At 43.6% G+C, this 18,882-nt stretch overlaps 1 protein-coding gene across 2 annotated transcripts in view; it reads right to left on the reverse strand.

The window, feature by feature from the left end:
• Positions 1 to 11,176, reverse strand: part of PLOD2 (procollagen-lysine,2-oxoglutarate 5-dioxygenase 2) — a 48,717-nt gene extending 37,541 nt beyond the window's left edge. For both annotated transcript variants that reach the window (XM_058844173.1, XM_058844172.1), the window contains exon 1: positions 10,841 to 11,176. In XM_058844173.1, coding sequence (XP_058700156.1) covers positions 10,841 to 10,928 — 88 coding nt within the window. In that variant the 5' untranslated portion in view covers positions 10,929 to 11,176. The remainder of the gene's footprint in view (positions 1 to 10,840) is intronic.
• Between the last annotated feature and the right edge of the window lie 7,706 nt (positions 11,177 to 18,882).

The raw sequence follows: 18,882 nt of genomic DNA on the forward strand, positions 1-18,882 counted from the left end.
TTTGTTTGTTTTGTTTTGGTTTGTTTGCTTTGTGGGGTGGTTTGTTCTTATTTTTTTAAGCTGTGTCTGACTAAAGAGCAGAGAAACATGTTTTTATTCTATATATAGTATATATGGAGAGACAATGCAAACTGCAGTGAACGATAGTTACCTTGGCACATTACAGAGGGTATTATTAACCAAATGTGGAAAGCAGAACCATTCTCCTCCAGCTAATAAAACATATTAACCTAGTTCCTGTAGGTTGCTGTGACTATATTTAGATGTGACAACTTGCACAGTTTCACTGGCAGATTTCCACTAAACGTAGCAAGGGAGATAGTTGTTTCTTCCAGTGGAAGTGAGTGAAGAGAATGCTTCTGACCACTAAATACTTCTGCTAATTTCTTTTTAACCTTTGAAACTTCATTCACTTCAAAAAATCTATTCCTCGCTCCCTACATTTAGGTACATCATCTTAGAACACTTACCGCATTTGTGCCTAGCAACATGGATACAAAGTGACTTTCAATAGCTCACAGGAGTGTAAATGTGAATCACAACACTCCCAAGGCAGCCCGTTTATCCAAGTGTCATTCCCATTTCAGGATGTGCTCAGCTATTTCAGCTGCTGCCAGCCACAGTGTCCCTGCTGTGCAGGGCAGGTTTGGCCCCAGGGTGCCCGTGGGTGCAGAGGTTCAGGGCAGCACCAGAGAGGAGTGCCCAGAGCATCCCTGTCTCCAGCTGTGCGATGAAGACCCAGGCACAGCAGTGGAAGGATGTCTGCAATTACTCAGATTCCAAGCCTGGTACTCCCCAGTGAGAGCATTGCAAAATCCCCACAAGGAATTCCAGCTGCAGCAAGACACTATTCCTGCTTCACCACCCCCTCCACAAACCCCTGCCCTCCACCGAGGTGTTCGCCCTACGGAGCTCTGCTGTGCGATCTTACACACAGAGCTCTGCGGTTCAACCCTGACTATTCACCCCACACAGGGACAAATACAGTCCTGGGAGGGTCTTCCAACGGGAAGAGCATGCTCAAAGAGCAAACTTCCATGAGCCCAAGGACACAGCAGGTGTTCCCAGTGCTCCCCACTCACAGGGTGCCAAGATACCAGAGAGGGTACGGGCTGCTGGCTCCCCCGCACACAGCCTGCCACGGGCACCTTGGCACGACCGAGGGGAGCGCCGCGCTTGGCATTCATTTCCACAAGTCAGCTTGTGTAAAAAGGAAATGTAAACCCTGTGCTGAAGTTCAACAGGAAGGCATGAAAAAAAATCTCCCAAGATCTCCATGCCAGGTATGTGCTCTGTTACTAGGATGAAATTGTGTCAGACAGATTTCCAAGAGTTACACCCACAAAACAGCTGTTCTGTTTTGAAAACAAGCCCGAGAGGGCACGCATTTAGCCAAGAAAAGTATATCCAGTGACTAACAGAATTCATTTCTACATGCAAATTAGAAACCCTCTAGCACACAAGTTGTGAAAGACAACACTGCACATGGAGCACATGCAGCGCATTAAGAAACCCGGTGAAAGTTTATCAAAACAACTCACTCTTCTAGTCTTTCTTTTCTGCTATCTTCAGGGACCTGACTGCATCATAAATATTTCTTTCCAGAAAGAAGATCAATAAACCAGAGCCTTTGCCTTCAGTGAATTGCCTGGCAAGATCTAAGCTGGGAATTGCCATGGCAGGAGCGCTTTAAGTAGCGGTGACCTTTCTCCTTGTGTCCTGGCAAAGAAGCATGCAAAGAACTACAGTCATTCCTCACACACCCACATGGTTCTTATTTATCCTGAATGAACACTCTCAGACATTGCTACGTAATTTCTACCAGGGGTTGTGGGCACTAGTATAGTAGCTTCAGAGCAGCCAAAACGGAGGATATTGCTCACAGCCACACGGAAGCTGACATGTAGTCCTTGGATTCAAATAGTACAGACTTCCCTGGAGTAGAAATGAGCTGGAAGATCAAGGGACATCTGTTCATGGTACCACATTATGACATTAAAATCTATCTCTGTCTTAAAAACTAGTGGCTTATAATGGTAAACAAATGATGTTTGGTATTTGTAATACATTTTTATCTATATTCTAGTGTCTACATAAAGCAGCCTGCTTTCCTGGTTGCAGATTACATCCCATCATGAGCTGCTCAACACAGGGAAGACTGCTTATTTATGGAAAGATTGAAACACAAAATTAGTTATTACAATATGCAAAATAAACCAACAGCACGCTAATAAATGAGTTACTAGATAAGGGAAAAAAGCTTGGAAACTGGAAGGATACAAGGAATACCTCTGTGGATTTAAGGCGGAAAAACAGCACACAAAATGGAAAAGGAAGGTCTGGGAGTACTAAAGCATAGGTTGGACAGTTACCTAGAAGAAGCACATGGATGCATCCAAGCTCATTGATAAAGATTCTGTGTGAAATAAAATATTTGAAAAATCCATGTACTCTAAAAAGATGTCAAACAGCTGGAGATGGGAAAAACCCATCATATACAATGCAACCATGATTGTAAATTATACCTACAGACATATGCTTGGTTATTGCAATCCAGCAGCAAAGATCTTAAGTACACTATGAGAAAAACACAAACTATATGTGTGTATATATATATATATGTATATACACATCCAGTGAGAGCTTATGCCATACATATGCTCACATAAAGTAGTAAGCCAACAGAAGTGTTTCTGGTCAAATAAAACTTGGCATAAAGAGGGAAAAGACAGAGCCATCCGAAAGCTGTTTATTTTCCCCCTAGGATTCTTTAGAAACACAACAGTGTGCTGAAATAGCAAACATGGTCATCATCTTTTCTCAGGAAATAAATGTGCATTACACTGCAGGAGGGGGAAAGATGACTGGGGCATAAAACAATACTACTTCATACTTGGGAGTCCTGAAGTTTTTTTTTAATCTGATCTTTATACAATACAGTCATCTTCCGCTCTGCACAGAACACTGCTGCATGCCTCCACTCATCCCACACTTCACTGCTTCCCTGAGAGGCAGACTGGTTTCAAAGTCCCACTAACCACAGCCATGATCACATAATAAGACTGGATTCTCTGCAGTTCAGTAGCATGGTTGGATTGACGTTAAAAACTATCCTTGGATGGGAGACAAAATATGCTTGAAAAGCTCATGAAAGATCAGAAAGTGGTACAAGTTAAAATAAAAGATAGAATTAACAGATAGCAAGAGCAGTCATGGATTGCCAAACCCATAGCACGTTCTGATTTTCTTTATCAATACAATTCTGGTGTGAGAAAGAAGGTTTTCTAAGAACCAATGCCTTTAAAGGCCAGAATGTGAAGAAGCAGACCTTACTGTACAGACCTCAGTTTGATCTGTTTTCCTTTCTATGACAAACCTCCCTTGAACCACTGCATTTCTATGTATACATGTCTTACTGCAAAATACAGACAGTAACACAAACATTACTTCTGTAATTTCCAAAACCTTAGGAGATTCTTCTTGGCCAGCTACTAACAGACCTGTAGAAATCTTTCTTTTGATGGTATAAAGTTATTGCAGAACTAATGGAGGTAGACAGGTATCACCTCTGCTACCACCTGATACAGGTTTAACCTTTAGGGAAAAAAAAAAAAAAAAAAAAAAGTCCGTCTGTCTTTAAACTGTTGCAAACAGTTTATAACCACAACTGGCATTTATGGTTATCAGGATCACTCAATGCATGGGCTGTATATGGATAATCCTTCCTGTGCTCTTCCACATTATCTGTAAACCTTGCTGAAGTCACAGAGCAATAGCTACTGGTATCAAAGCTGCCAGCACAGTCCCAAGACAGGGAACAGACCTAAACGAAGGCAAGCAGCTTTTGGGAGCTCACTAGGGAAAGAAATATAGAAAGTATCATTTCCCACTTCGAATTACTTTCAAATAGCTGGTACTGTTGCAACTTCCTCAGCCACAGCACATGCTGCTTGTTACAGGGTTCTCCCTCTTGTGTTCTAAAGGAACAAAGAAGCTGAGTTGGCAAAAACACATCCTTACAGTAAGCAAGAGCTGCTCTGAATTTTCTCACAGTGGAGAATCTATGTTAGATTAGCACTTACTAACACACAACCCCTGGACAGGACACTAATTTTTTTTATTTTTTTTTTTTTTTCCTTTTCTACAAACTGGAATTCCCTCAGGCTTTAATTTACAGCACACAGTGGTATGAACAGGCATTTTCTTCTTCCATGCAGACTGACTCAAATGGCAAGTGTACAGAGCTGCTGCTCACTGCTGTCTTTTATCACGTTGTTTCTGATGTTGCACTGATACAGCAGCTAAAATGGTTACGTTAAAATGATCAATTGTTGAATAGAGCCAGTTCAAAACCAACTAAATAAAAACCTGTGAAACACAAATCACAGCTCTTTCTGGATATGTTTATTCATACTTACACACACTTTCAAAGATTAGCAGGAACTCCTGATATATAACTGATTTCAGGAAGCATTTGAAAGCTGATTATGTCTCAACTCCTAACTTACTTTCTTTTAATTCAGTAGTATTGAATATATAGTCAACAAGAGCTCATTAAGAACTGTATGTGCACTCATCAATCACGCCCATCAGCCCTGTGTGCAGCACTGGCCAGTGCTCAGGCCTGCACTCACTCTAATGCAAGATTTCCTTGTTTTGATAGTTGAACAAAGCCAAATACAAGCAGCAGTAAAGTGTTTTTCCATCAGCTTCAGAGGACTTGGATGAGACCCCATGTACTGAGTCAGCTATTCTGCAGTAAAGCAAAGATAAGATGTGCTCCTTGGTTCCCAAACTAAGAAAAAAAAAAAAATTCAAATCTACTGTTTGTAAATGACAACATTGCCATGCATGAAGGAACTCCTAGCTGCCTAACTTCCTGACAAATGGGGAACAGATCAGGTTGCAGCTGTTTATGGGTGCCCAAATAGAAATCAAACCACAAAAATCTTGAGAGTGAAGTGGATGGAGTCATGGCACAGGCTGTGTCTTGCTTGAGCGCACGGCTTGGACAGCCCCGCTATAAACTGTCATCAGGGCTGAGCAGCTGAGAGCATGACACAATTAGCATCAGCTGCCTAAGTGAGAAAGTTTACTCAGCTTCTGCCTTTCTGTAGCCTTGCCCTCTCTTGTCTCTCTCATAAATATGTATCTAGAGAAGAGCATGTTTCTTCCTGGGCTGTTGTTTAACAAACCCAGCTGTTTAAACAGAAGTGGTCACACACAGCACCAGGCATTGCTGAAGTCAATCTTTCGACAGCTAATCAATCCATCAATGAAACTCAGAAATTAAGATTTGCAATAATAGTTTCTCCTTTGACTAATCTCTTAAAAAAGAAAAAAAAGAAGAGGAATTGAAGCTGGAAGTGGGATTGAATTGAAGACCCACAGCTGTCCTTTGCTGTCCTTCGTGCCTGCACTGTGGTTCATGTTGTAAGCAGATGCTACCACCCAGGTCAGTCAGTTCATTTGAAAAAGCTGCCCTACAGCTTCACATCTGGCCCTGTATCCGAACACTGGACATATAAAATTCTTCACACACAAGTGACACTACCACAGAAATTAAAAAAAAAAAAAAAAAAAAAAGAAAATAAAAAATCCCATACTTTTCAAAGTTCCCTTTTTGTGTGAACAAGAAATTTAAACTCCACACTTGTGCCCTGTTCTGTACAACTCAGTCCTTCAAACTGTGAAATAAATTCTGTCCTACTTGTGACACAAGACACCACAACATGGCATGTATGATGTATATTTACAGATGTTTTTAACATCATACATTTTACCCAGCAATTTCTAGTATTAAAGTTATGGGCCTGGCTCTGATCCAACACAATGGCTTTACAGTGAAGTAAAGCAGAATTACGTAAAATGATACAAAGACACTATTAAATTTTCATGTGAATTACAAAAATAAATTATCTATTTTTACTTTAAAAAAAAGGAAAAAAATTAAAAGAGCAACACTATCAGAGGCTGATTAGTTTCTGCACAGCTGATTTCAGCAGGAATGGGCTCATCCTGCACACTAACACAGAGCCACAGGTACAGAATTCATTCTCAGAGGAATGGCACTTAATTGACAAGACTATTTTTGTTTAGCATTTTTTTGTCTTTGTTTCCTTACAGTATGTTTTCATTAATTACAAATATTTCAGTTTTAAAAACATAATTTCTCTTTCCTTAAAAAACAGATATCTGGGATAAAACTTTACGTAATACTTTATGTCCTCTTTATTTTACTCTTTATTTAGTCTCCTTATCATTGGTATAATCTATATTTTTAAAATCAAATTCACCTTAAGGAAAAATCTAGAAGCAGTTCTATTAATCCTAAAGCTACCTGTAGTGTCAGGCTGTGCTTGCAAGCATGTATTCCTTGAGAGATAAGTGTCATTCATTCTCTGGAGTTACATTACTACACGACACACAAACCTGATGCTAATCTGTTTGGTCAAGCTGTGTTTTGTTCTGGAGAGAACCCTGCTACTGTTAAAATTAAGAGGGATCAAAAGATATCCTTCCCTTTCCAACCTGTTTGCAACTGGTCCCTCAAAAACTATAAGAAATTAACATTATAAACAAACAAAAAAATGTGCTTGCTGCAACCATGCTTGCTCCCCATGAATAACCCACAAGGAAATTCACTTGAGCAGCATGTCAATTAATTTGGAATTCAGACTGGCAGCTCTACACAAATGGAAAGATACTGCTTTTGATTACACAGTGAAATAGTGCTAATTCAACAGACAAACTAAACATTTCCCCATGAAAAGACAAAGTCACTTATGCTTAAGCAGCAGGGAGGGGAGAAAGCTCAAAACTTGCCTATAAATTATGACTATCCAGAATATGCCACCCTCCAACAGAAAACTCGGAGAAATAATGTTGGATCCTTGAGAGAAATACATTTCATACAAACCACCCCTGGCTCAGATAAATATAGATGTCACTCCACTGTGCCCCTTCAGTGCAATTTACAGCATCAATATTCATGATAAAGGTCACAAATGTTTTACTTGTCCTTGCTTGACTGTAAAATGCATTTTCGGTTAAAAGTTGCAGAAAACCCACTGTATATCACAGAGCAAAGCAATGTCACATCCAACCCTGTGGTGTACTTCCACAGCTTAATTATTACCCTCACCTATGAAAAGAAAGAAAAGCCTGACCAAATAAATCTATGGGGTTTTTGTTTGGTTTTTTCCAAAAAGACTGGCATAGCCTCTAACCCCAAGCGCTACAGAGAACTCAGACTGCAAACTTTGGGCGTCTTCAAGGATGAGTATTTTCCAGGGAAAAATACACGATGAAAGCACAGCTTTGCAGCTCTTCTCCTCTACCACAATGTTGGCTTATTTTTAACTAACTTCCAAACACCCACACCTCCCACTCCACACTGTGTCATTTGTCATTCACTATTTATTTCAAAGCTGGAGGCTAAAGATACCTCCACGAGTAGGCAACTCCCATCAAAGTGGTGCACACTGATGGTACCCACACGATGTGCCCCAACCACAGGTACCCCAAACACTGACTACTGCACACTTGTGGGATCATCACCCTCACCTTTTACCCTTCACCTCTAAGGGGCAGCTTTTTCATACAGTCCTCACACAAAGGGCCCAAAACTCCCAACAAGTCTGGCGGAGGTTTTTCCATAACACAGGTTTATGCAGCAGTTTTAGGTACTGTGGTACAAGGGGAGACAGAAGTAGCACCAGTGAAGAGGCAAGAGACAGAAAACTGGGCAGAGACAGAGGCAGGCACAGAGTGCTGTGCTTATGGCCTCTCCTTTGCCAAGCACGCCGAGTCTGTCAGTACTTCTGCTAAGTATGTCAGGATGGCTGAATGACTAAATCTTCTCGTTTGGGCGCCACAGGTGACCCAGAAGGAAAGGCCTATCGATCTCTGTCACTCAGACCACTTAGGCTGAGCCCAAATTAACAGAAATGGCAGCAGTACATGCTGTATCCCAAAGTGAGTCCTCGCAGAGCTAGAGCAGCCAGCAATTACTGCTCCAACCATTTGTGACCAGCACTTGAGGGACACTGGGGTGGAGGAAAGCCCAGTGGCTCAGAGCGCTCCTCAGCCAGCGGGGCCACCACACATCCCAGCCCAGCTGCTCTGGGAAGCCACCCACACTGCTAGAGCCCCCCAGGGCACCCCTCCCACTTGGGGAGAGCACACAAACACCATGGGACCCCCCTCAAACCCTGCCTGACAGCCACCACTACAACCTGGGCCCTGACGCCTCAGCACAGCTCCGGCCAAGCCGCCACAGCCGCTCTGGGGAACGGACTCAAAGGCTGCAAAGTCATTTTTCATACAAACAGCTGATTAATAAAACATCCTAGGTGAGAACATCATTTACATCTGCTGCCTAGAGAGCATCTGCCTCTCACACAATCACGAACTTCGTTTCCACTGACTTTCTGTGTGTCACGATAAGCAATCTGCAAGCACAGTGCGATGGAAATATTTCAGCATCGATGTTTTAACACGGAAACTTCTGCATCTTCACCACACAGGAGCCAGTGTTTCAGAGCTCAACAGTGCTCTTCTCTGTGATTGCATGAAACATAAACCTGCGGCCAAGGAAGGAGCGCAGAGGGATTTCTGCAAACGCAGTTTGCCACAGGGCTGCGCTGATTGCTCCCTGCAATCCCATCGGTGCTGTGCAACAGGCAGCTCTCCCACAGTTACTTCTCCAAGCCTTTCTGAGTAAAGTCTTACTAAGAAATAAAGATGCAGCTTGGCAGTTGGTTCCAGTCTTGTTAGAGCTTTTCCCACAATTAAGCAACACTAATGGACTGCATTAAAAACTGCCACGTAAATCGTGTCTTCGCCTGCTGCTTTACACCGAATTGTATGAAGTATCAAGAGACTAGAAATTAAAAAAGAGATTTCTAGAAATAGAGGCACCATGAGGTCTGCCCTTCTCCAAGTAATACAGCACAGACTCAGGGAAAACATTTAAGGGTTAAAACTGGAATAAAAACAAGTAACACAGCAGGCAGTGTCTGAGGTCAAGAAACTACTCTGAGTGGTTTCAGTTCAGCAGAGATTGCTACAACTCAGACTACTCCTGTTTAAATGTAAAAGAATTAAGGTCTTCCTTCATGAACACCTATACCTTTCTTGCACTGTAACTCGTGCAAAATCATTTTTATTATTGATATAGACAAAGCAGTCTATTTTTAGGTTGTTGAATCATACAGTGATGTCTGGAATAGGGACTCTGCTTTGCACACATTTGAAAAGCAGAAGGATTAAAGAAAAATCCTTACCATGCCAGCTATCAGCTTACACCAGCCTGAGGGCCCACATTTCAAGCGCACAGTTAAAACAAAACGTTATTTGAATAGATATGTTTGCCATATAGTTTGAGAATAACTGTTTGCCATATCTGATTTCCAAAGAAGTTCCACTTACAATCTCACTGCCCTGAAAACAGGGATAGGAGTTCAACTTTTTGCTCAAACCTGTCCCCAGGGGGTGCATTCCGAGGGGCAGCAAGGGCTGAAGGGTAATGCTCACACCTCCCCAACACACAGCAACCACACCATAGCCTTCAGAGAAATACTCTGAATGACCAAAAGTAGCAAAGTATTATGAAAAGTGGAAATTAGAACTTCATTGAGTGGTCTGGAATTCTTCAACAGCTTTTTTTTTTTTTTTTTAATTATTTTAACTTTTTACACTACTTTTCAACTAAATCAGTAGTTTTAATATCAAAGTTAGAACCTGCTGACAAAACTTCCTTCTCAAATAAAGAAGCCTCCTTGTTAACCCAAGAAGAAATTAAGATAGATATCAAAAATAACTTGGTAACTCTTGAGAAAACAAGCCAAGAAATGAAAGTATTTTGGACTTCATGTGGTAATAATGTAGCGGGATGAAATACCTTTGTATGCCTAGAATAAAAATTAGAAGTACAGGCACTGAACAGCATTAGAGCAAAAAATATGTTTCGGCATATTGTTTGACATATATGTACTAGGACACCTCTCCCTGAGGGAATTTCCTGTATACATTTCTTTATTTTACATGCTGAAGATAAAATTTCATTCCACATCCTGGCTCCTTGAACCAAAAACCACTACACGAGTGAAAGGCAGGGAAGGCTCTGCAGGACAGGAAGGGGTGTTGAAGTCTCCGGCTGACTTTTGCACAAAGTAAGAAACCTCATCAGCGGTTGCTCTAGTTCAGAGAAGCAGTGACTGATGCTATTGCTTTTCCGAGCACTGGAAAAATATGTTCACCAACACCTTGTCCCGCGGAGACGGGAGAAAAAGGGGCGGGGAGCGGGCAACACGAAACTTCAGGAGTCTCAATTCCCCTTAAGGAACCCTTTTTTTTCCTTTTTTTTTTTTTTTTTTTTTTTTTTTCTCCCCTCTGTTTTTTTCCACCCTAAAGTGGAATTGGGCATCTTCGAACTCCTGGGCGGGTTAAGACACTTCCAGCCGAGCGGCTCGTCCCGACGGCAACCTGGGCAGCTCAGCCCGGGCGGCCCTTTCCCCCAGCGCCGAGCCGCTCCGGGCTGCCGTGCGGGGCAGGGACGGGCCGGGGGGTAATAAATACATAACCCCGAGGGTCCCGGCGCTCCCTTCCCGGCGGATGTTGCCGAGCCGGCAGGCACAAAGCGGCCGATGCCGCCCGGCCGGCAGCGCATCCCCGCCGTCCGCACACACCTCCCGCTGCGGGCACGGCCACCGCATCCCGAGCCCCGCACCGCATCCCAGCCCCGCATCCCGAGCTCCGCACCGCATCCCGAGCCCCGCACCGCATCCCGAGCTCCGCACCGCATCCCAGCCCCGCACCGCACCCCTGCCCCGCTCACCTGCGGGGCCGGGCCGCCGCTCCGCCGCCGCCAGGGCCAGCAGCGCCAGCAGCAGCAGCCGCGGCCACCGGGCGCCGCTCCTCGCCATCTTCGCCCTCCGCAGCCGCCGGCCTGCCCGCGCCACCAGCCCCCGAGTGCGGGGAAAGGGGCGGCCGTGGAAAACGAGAGGGCAGAAGGCGCCTGGGGACCCCGGCGGCCAGACACCGCTCCTCCTCCGCGGCGAGCAGAAGCCACGGGCCTCCCCCCGCGCCGGGCTTTATACGGCGGTGGGAGGGCCGGCGCGGCCGGGGCACCGGCGGCGCTACAGGAGCCGCTGTCGGCGCTCGGTGCCGCCGCCGCCGGGGAGGGGCGAGCGGCCAAGCCCCGCCTCGGGCCCGCAGCCACGGGCGCTGCGCAGGCGAGGCCGCGGGGATGGAGCCGGGGCCGGGAGATGAAGCCAGGGCCGGGCTCTGCCACGAGGATGGAGCCGGGGCCGGGAGATGCCGCGGGGATGGAGCCGGGGCCGGGAGATGCCGCGGGGATGGAGCTGGAGCAGGGCGCTGCCGCGGGGATGGAACTGGAGCCGGGCTCTGCCGCGGGGATGGAGCCGGGGCCGGGCTCTGCCGCGGGGATGGAGCCGGGCTCTGCCGCGGGGATGGAGCTGGGGCCGGGCTCTGCCGCGGGGATAGAGCCGGGCTCTGCCGCAGGGATGGAGCTGAGCCGGGCTCTGCCGCGGGGATGGAGCTGAGCCGGGCTCTGCCGCGGGGATAGAGCCGGGCTCTGCCGCGGGGATGGAGCTGAGCCGGGCTCTGCCGCGGGGATGGAGCTGAGCCGGGCTCTGCCGCGGGGATGGAGCTGAGCCGGGCTCTGCCGCGGGGATGGAGCCGGGCTCTGCCGCGGGGATAGAGCCGGGCTCTGCCGCGGGGATGGAGCTGGAGCCGGGCTCTGCCGCGGGGATAGAGCCGGGCTCTGCCGCAGGGATGGAGCTGGAGCCGGGCGCTGCCGCGGGGATGGAGCCGGCGGGCAGGGCTGGCGGGGAGCGCTCCTGCGTTTCCTGTGCCAGCAGTTACACCCGCCTGCCCCGTCAGGCACTTGCTCAGTGCTTTCACTGGCCCTTATGTCCCGATAAACATACTCCCGAAAATGTGATTTTGTTCGGGAGGTTGTGAGCACCTGAAGCCGCTACCTGAGCCGATAGAAACGATGCGACCCTTCCGCCTGTGTGTCCTGATGGCATCGGGAGCGCTGCCCATCCGCTCTACTTGAGAAACACACGTCTGTCAAAACTTCCATCACCTCAGCGTTCAGCTGACTCTGTTCTTTTGTCTAATCAAAACACACGAGACTGCTACATTTTTATTATTAAATAAAATAATTTTTATCTTTGAATAAAAAATCACTGCAGGCAAGCACGGTGATAATGAAGTATACTGGCCCACCTTCACTCCTTTTATTCTAGTGATACAAAGCATATTCAAAAAAATACCATAAATGTTTAAAAGTGGCATAAAATTATAAAAGCAGATGTCAGCCTATTGGAATCTGTGCAGATTTACACCTTGAAAATACTGTTTGAAGACCAAAGGCATAATCCAAAACAAAAATTAGCGGTGAAAGTAAGATTCATGTATTTGAGTCCCACATATATGCCATCAAATAGACACCTCATTTTTTATTCTAAATGTCTCTATGGGCTTAACAGATGTTCTTTTTTGGACCTACAAAGAACAGAGAAAAAAGGGGGGAAGAAAGAGAAAACTTGATCTGAGCTACTACAGCTCTAAGAGGTGTGCGCGCTGTTATTTGGAACCCAGGGCAGAAATCAGAGCCTGCATTATTCTCCCAGATGCCTTTGTGGTTAATTGGGAGATGCCTTTATGGTTATTGGCAATGGGTTAATTGGGAGAACTGCCCATTCCTTCTGGATCAGACTGCACAGACAGCAGGGATGGAGAGAAAACCAAATAAAAAGTCTGGATCCTCAGTCTGAAGGAGCTCCTGCAATGAGCTCCTTCAGACTGAGAAGCTGCTGGGAACTAAAAATGTAATCATACAATTGATGGAGAAACAAAAATGATCCTCCAGTTCTTGGGCAATTACTCATGATGTACTTTTTCCTCCCACCTCTCCCAGGCACGCAGATATTCACCAGAGAACAAATATGTTTTGAATGCAGACAGTATGACCACATTACTGCACAGATCCATGAGCAGCCTCTGCTCACTCCTCCATGAACAAGCACCACTGCTGGTCATCATTTCACCACATTAGCTGAAAGTGAGCAATGCCGTGATCCTGCAAGTACATCCATCTTCAGGTTTGGTTAAATAAACAAATTCAAGAAATTTGGCTAATGGAAAGTGAAGATGGAAAAAATAGTTAATATATCACAGCTGTAGTTTCAAGGTAGAAAGCAGTTTAAACAATCATTTCAAGAGGTCCTCGACAGGTCAAACCTCACCTCAGATCCAGAGCAGTTTAATGGTAACACTTGTACTGAGAGATAGAAAGTATAATTGCAAAGCTGAAAAAAAAACCAAAACCACTCTAATTGCGAATAAATCACTAAAGACATGTAGAACACACTTAGTACTATCAACCCTGAAAGAAATTACAGATTTCTTCAATAAAGTCTGGGAGGAAAAAAACAGGACTATTGGGTATAATTTCAGAATACCATGGAGATGATGTCATGGCTCCCAGGGATGGAATGGGAATCCGACAGAGCTTCAGCCCCTAGAATTGAGAGTAAAATCAGTGGCTGACAGTCACGTACATACCCAGTGCTTTGAGAAATCACAGTCATAAGCAGCTGCTTTCACCAGAGAAAGAGAGCTGTTTCACCAGGTCCTGAAACAGCAGTTAGGTGGAAAACAATGGGCATAAAAAGGAGAGAGTGTCCAAGAGGAATCCTAAGAGGCATTTTCTTATCAACATGTACAAGTAAACAGTAGCAGGGAAGAATGAAAGGAATTGGTGAAAGAGCTCTGTAAATATGCAACAGTGAAAGGAAAGGAAATAGCTGGCAAAGACAGATTTCTAAAGTAGAAGGAAAATGGCTTGAGAGAGCTGTGATATAAACACAGCTCATACCTGCAAGTGCAAGCCCAGACTTGGACTAGAAATTTATGCATTTTCTTGTCATTTTCCATAGTCTCTTGAAGGCTAATTTCAATTTTAGACTGTTCTTAGAAAATGCAAGCTTTGTCCCCAGAGAGAAAACAGAACTGAAAGCTACCCAAAACACTGCTTTCAAAATGACAGATGTGGTCAAGACATCTCCTACCCCCAGAGGCTTCACTCGGACATTGGCTGATGGAAAGGAAAATGCTTGTGAAACTCCAGAACTGAGCTGCACCAGCTGTGCAGTGCCCAGGGGCTCTGTCTTGCCCTGCTCTCACAGACACTTGGGTTAGAAATGCTGCTTTTGTGCACAAATACAACTTCAGGGCCTCAACTTGCAGCTAGTGCTTGGCAGGGTCTTCAGCTCTCTTGATGTTTTTGCAGGCTTCTTCAGGACTGTGTTACCGGTGTAGCATCTGCAACACTTAAAACACTTAAATATATGAGCTCCTAAGCTGAAACTTGCCCTCAAACCAAGACAATTTTAAAGAATGACATAGTCAGTATGTAGTGAAATGTCCAAGTATGCTTGTTAAGCTACAGAGGTTGACTCCTGAAGGAATTCCTACAGATGTCCCAAGAAGCAGGCTCACATTCTTGCTATTGTCACTATTTGTTCCTTTGATTTTTGACTTTATTGAGCCTTTTTTCCTTTCCTCTGCAACAAGGCAATTTCTTCATAAGGAATGAATCTGTTTTGTTAAGTAGGCATGGAGGACAGCAGAGAGGTTTAGTTGCCCAAGGAGTTTTTTTGTCATAAAACTACAGCAGTAGTGAAGAAAGCAAGAATAGGGCAAATACAAGCAGTCCTGGTTTCCAAAAGTAACTGTAAAAAGTGATTTTCTAACTCACAATTAGTTACCAAAGCTATTTATCTTTCAGACCCTGTGCATTTTCAACAGCTCAGCAACCATATCTCAGATTCAGCTGTCAAGTATCTGGGCAAAATTCTACAGGACTTCTGCAGAATACAACAGCTTCCGCAATTGTTTCTAACCTTAATTCCTTCAGTAGCTCTTCCTAGACATTTAGAGAGATTTTTATGGTCTCAGTAACTCCCTGTCTATGTCTACCCATCTGTACCTCCTTTTCCCTGTCTCCTAATTGTCTGTAGGAAATTATCATGAGGTTAGAAACCCATCTTCCCCAAACCATCACCAATTTTATATTTCAAAATGTGCATAGCCAGTGCCACGTGGAGTGGAAATAAAGATAGTTCATTGCAGTACCAGCCCACCACTGCAGTCAAAGGGAGGGAGGTCCTGTCACAGAAAGCCTTCTAAACCACAGCAACTTCTTATGAGACCTTTTTCACATCCCCTATCCCCCTTCATCTCATGGTCCTTTAAAAATCAATTTGTGCAGTTGCAGTGTTCTGTCCTTGAACTTCTCTCACCTTGCATCTAGGCTCAAAAGCCATTCTTTTATTCTGGAGCCTCACAAATGCTAAAATGGAGAAGCATTGGTCTCATGAACTTCCCTCCCTAGCCTTGTAATACTGAAATTATTCATTATACATTAATTAAAACAAAAGAAAAATAACAAGATTGGTGTGTGGAAAGCCACAGACAGAAGAGATTTTCAACAACTCCCCAGCAGCAGCATTCCAAGAATAAAGTAAAAGCATCTTTCAAGGATCCCAAGTCCCTCACCTCAATAAAGATCATAGTTTTCTAAAAGATGATAAAGTTTTGTCTGGGAAAATTCAGATATCCCCCATGTATTTTCAATAGCAGCAATCATTAGTTATTTGTTATAAAGAACTAACTGATTCATCTTCTATTCCAGCTTTTCCTCTCAAATGTCTTCCTTGCATAAATTTTGTCCTCTCTTTGCGTTACAGCAGTAATTCCATAGCAGTGTTTTCACTCCCTAGGTCAAGTGAATATAAACTGTAAAATTAAATAAAAGGTTTTAGCTTTTTCTTATATCATGGATCTAATTTATTAATCAAAGTAGTTACATGAGTTCATTTTTGATACTAGATTAGTAAGAGACCTTTGAGATAGTGTCATACCAATTTTTCCAGTTAAATTGTTTACCAAGTGTAATTCCTAAAAAGAAAATACTAGTTTTGAATTATAAATTCAACACATATCAGTATTTTACATGAGTCAGGGTTAGCTGAAAATAGATGTTTGCTATTATAAAATAATACGAATAGGAATTGATATTCCAAATGAATAAAAAAAAATAAAAATCCCTTGTCAGTTATAGGAAAAAACCTTTTTCAGATATATTTAGTTTAGATGCCTGAAGTTGTTTAAATTTGACCACAAGCCAATGAAACACTATCATTAAACTAGAATTAATTTTTCTTCTTTTTCAAAAAAAAAACATCAATAAGGACATGAAAGTCCATCTGGCAATAACATGGCATTCAGCTGTGCATCACATTGTCTGACTCAATATGTGTGTGTAAGCCTGTAATAAGGCCTCTTAAGTACTTCAACCCTAATAGACAATTCCACAGACAATTTATTTCCAAAGAATCAGGCTAAATGGCACTGAAATTCTAGTCTCACTGCCTGAAAATAGTTTCTCTTTGGTCGCCTCCCTTTAATTTTTCCTCAGTTTCAATCAGAGCGTTTCTTTGAGTTGCTGCCCCAGTGGTGTGATTATGGGTGTGATCCAACCATGGCCAAGAGCTGCCAAGAGCTCCTCAGGGATGCTGAGCCCCCGCTGATTTCCATGGATGCTCAGCACCTTTCACTGTGGAGCACTGGGGGAACCTTTTGGGCTGGACTCATGGTTTCTTTCCCAAACCACTCAATCAGAAATTACTTCATTTCATTCACTCATTTATAATTATAGCTATAAACAGCCCATATGAGCAAAAGATTAATAAGGCTAGCAAGCATTTCCAGGGTATAATCGGCTGTCATCCCATAATTACTCAAAGAGATTGAACGAGTGGCTTTGAAATTACAAGGAGAGTTGCATTCTTTTACTGAGATGGGAGCAGCAAAACATGAAAACCCAAGAAAAGCCCTGCTAAGTTTTTGTCTGTGGTCCATCTTTTAGCGTTTAGGACATGGTTGCTCTAGCCTCAAGGGCCTCTCCTGTGGTACAAAAGTCAGTGAGCACCACAAGAGTATTAATCCTGCTGGTCTGGCCTTAAACCAGATGCATTAGACCTCTGGTGCTGCTTCTGGTGGACACAAAGGTTGGATTCCCATTTTTCACTTCCATAGCATTCATTTTTACATGATTTATATAGGCAAAGAAACTGAGAATTAAATCCTGCAGAGTCAATCCTGCTGATCACGGCTGATCCTGTAAAGATTTCGCTCCCATCACCCAATAAACTATAAAATGCTTCCCAGAGCCTCAAATGAGAGGTGTTGAAATGCATGATTAATCAACATGACTAAAGTGTTGTTTTTGTTATAGTTTAGGGATGCAGAAAAGAATATAATAGAAAAGGAAGCAACATTCAAGAAAACTGGCAAAAAAGAAAAACAATTTGAAATGTTTGCTGTGTAGGATTAATAGAAACTAGTAGAAAAATGCCTTTAAGAAACTTCTGGAGCTGGGAATCAGTTGGAGTTTGGTGTCTGTCAAAAGCCCATCGCTGTGAAAGCGTTGCACTGCAGTAAGCCGGTGGCATTGAGCAGGCTGGAGGGTGTCACACGTGTGTGACCCACAGGCAAGAGGAGCTCACAATGTGTTTTTACAATAGCTCCCCTAAAGCCAACTGTTTTTGTGATTTCAGAAGACCAGAGGAGAGTTCTACAGCGGCAGTTTGGGAAAACCACTGGAGCAGAGAACCATGTCCCACAAGTATTTCCCTACTGGAAGACATCAGATTTCATACCCTCTGTTACTGAAATGGTTTTGGTCAAAATTTCTTTTCCTTCCCCTGCTCTGGGAGTTTTATGTCTGCTCTGCCTATCCACAATGATCTCATTCTCTCCAGCTGATTTGTTTGAGGTAAATAGAAACTGCTGTTCTAATTTTGACAGGTAGGTTTTTTTAGTAATTTAGTTTGATTTATAACAAAATTTCTATTAAATTAGTCTTATTCCTGCTTCCTGTATTATCATACAAATGAGGAATCCCAGATGGCCCAAAAACAACTTCTGGCAGCATTTCTGGAGCACTAGATTCAGGAGAGAAAAGAAAGGAGATGGATTGGCCATTATTTTGCTGCTGCAAAGTTCCTTCCACAGAGTTTTTCAGCTCCCACTTTTCAGCAAGCAGTGTGTGAAAGCCTCAGGAAAGGTGAAGGAAAGCTAAGAACCACAAATTTTTCTTAATTTAGTGTCTGGTCAAAATATTATATGGCTTTTCAATACCCAACTATTTTGCCTCTTGACAAAAAAACCTTTTACAGGGAAAAAAGGTGGCAGCCAATAAAAACAAGGAGAGTAAAAATAGCAGATTTAAATGAAGAGTTAAATACAGTTACCAGGAAAACTGAGGTTGTGAGCACTGTCCCTGGCACAAGCAAGGAAGCAAGAAAATGTCATGACTCAATCAGTAGGGGAGTGTGTTTTCAAACTTAGAAGCATTTAGGAACTTTACACCTTTGAGGGTTTTTTCTCATCCTCTTCTCCCATCTTGCATTGTGTGTGTGCATAGCTTTTGATAAAAGGGAATAGGAAGGGATGTTATGTTCAGATCACTACTAGAAAACTCCCTCTGCACTCCTGCACTCAATCACTCACCCAGTGGCTGCTAGGGAAAGTGGGAGAGCAAAACAGATTCAGACCTTTAACCCTAAAATGGGCAGGAGTTGCTGAAGGAATGAAAAAGTTTTAGGTTACAGGCTGCATACTGTGTAAGGGAAATGCATCCAGTCTGAATAGTTCTTCTCAGTTGTGTTTTTAGGCCAGTGAGCAAAAGCATACATCCTTTTTTTTAAGGCTGGGACCTTTACTTTTCTCAGCTTACACAGAAATGGGCACAAAGGAGGTAAACTTTGAATAGCAGTGCAG

This window comes from Poecile atricapillus, chromosome 8 (genome assembly GCF_030490865.1).
Source record: "Poecile atricapillus isolate bPoeAtr1 chromosome 8, bPoeAtr1.hap1, whole genome shotgun sequence".
Taxonomy (NCBI): domain Eukaryota; kingdom Metazoa; phylum Chordata; class Aves; order Passeriformes; family Paridae; genus Poecile; species Poecile atricapillus.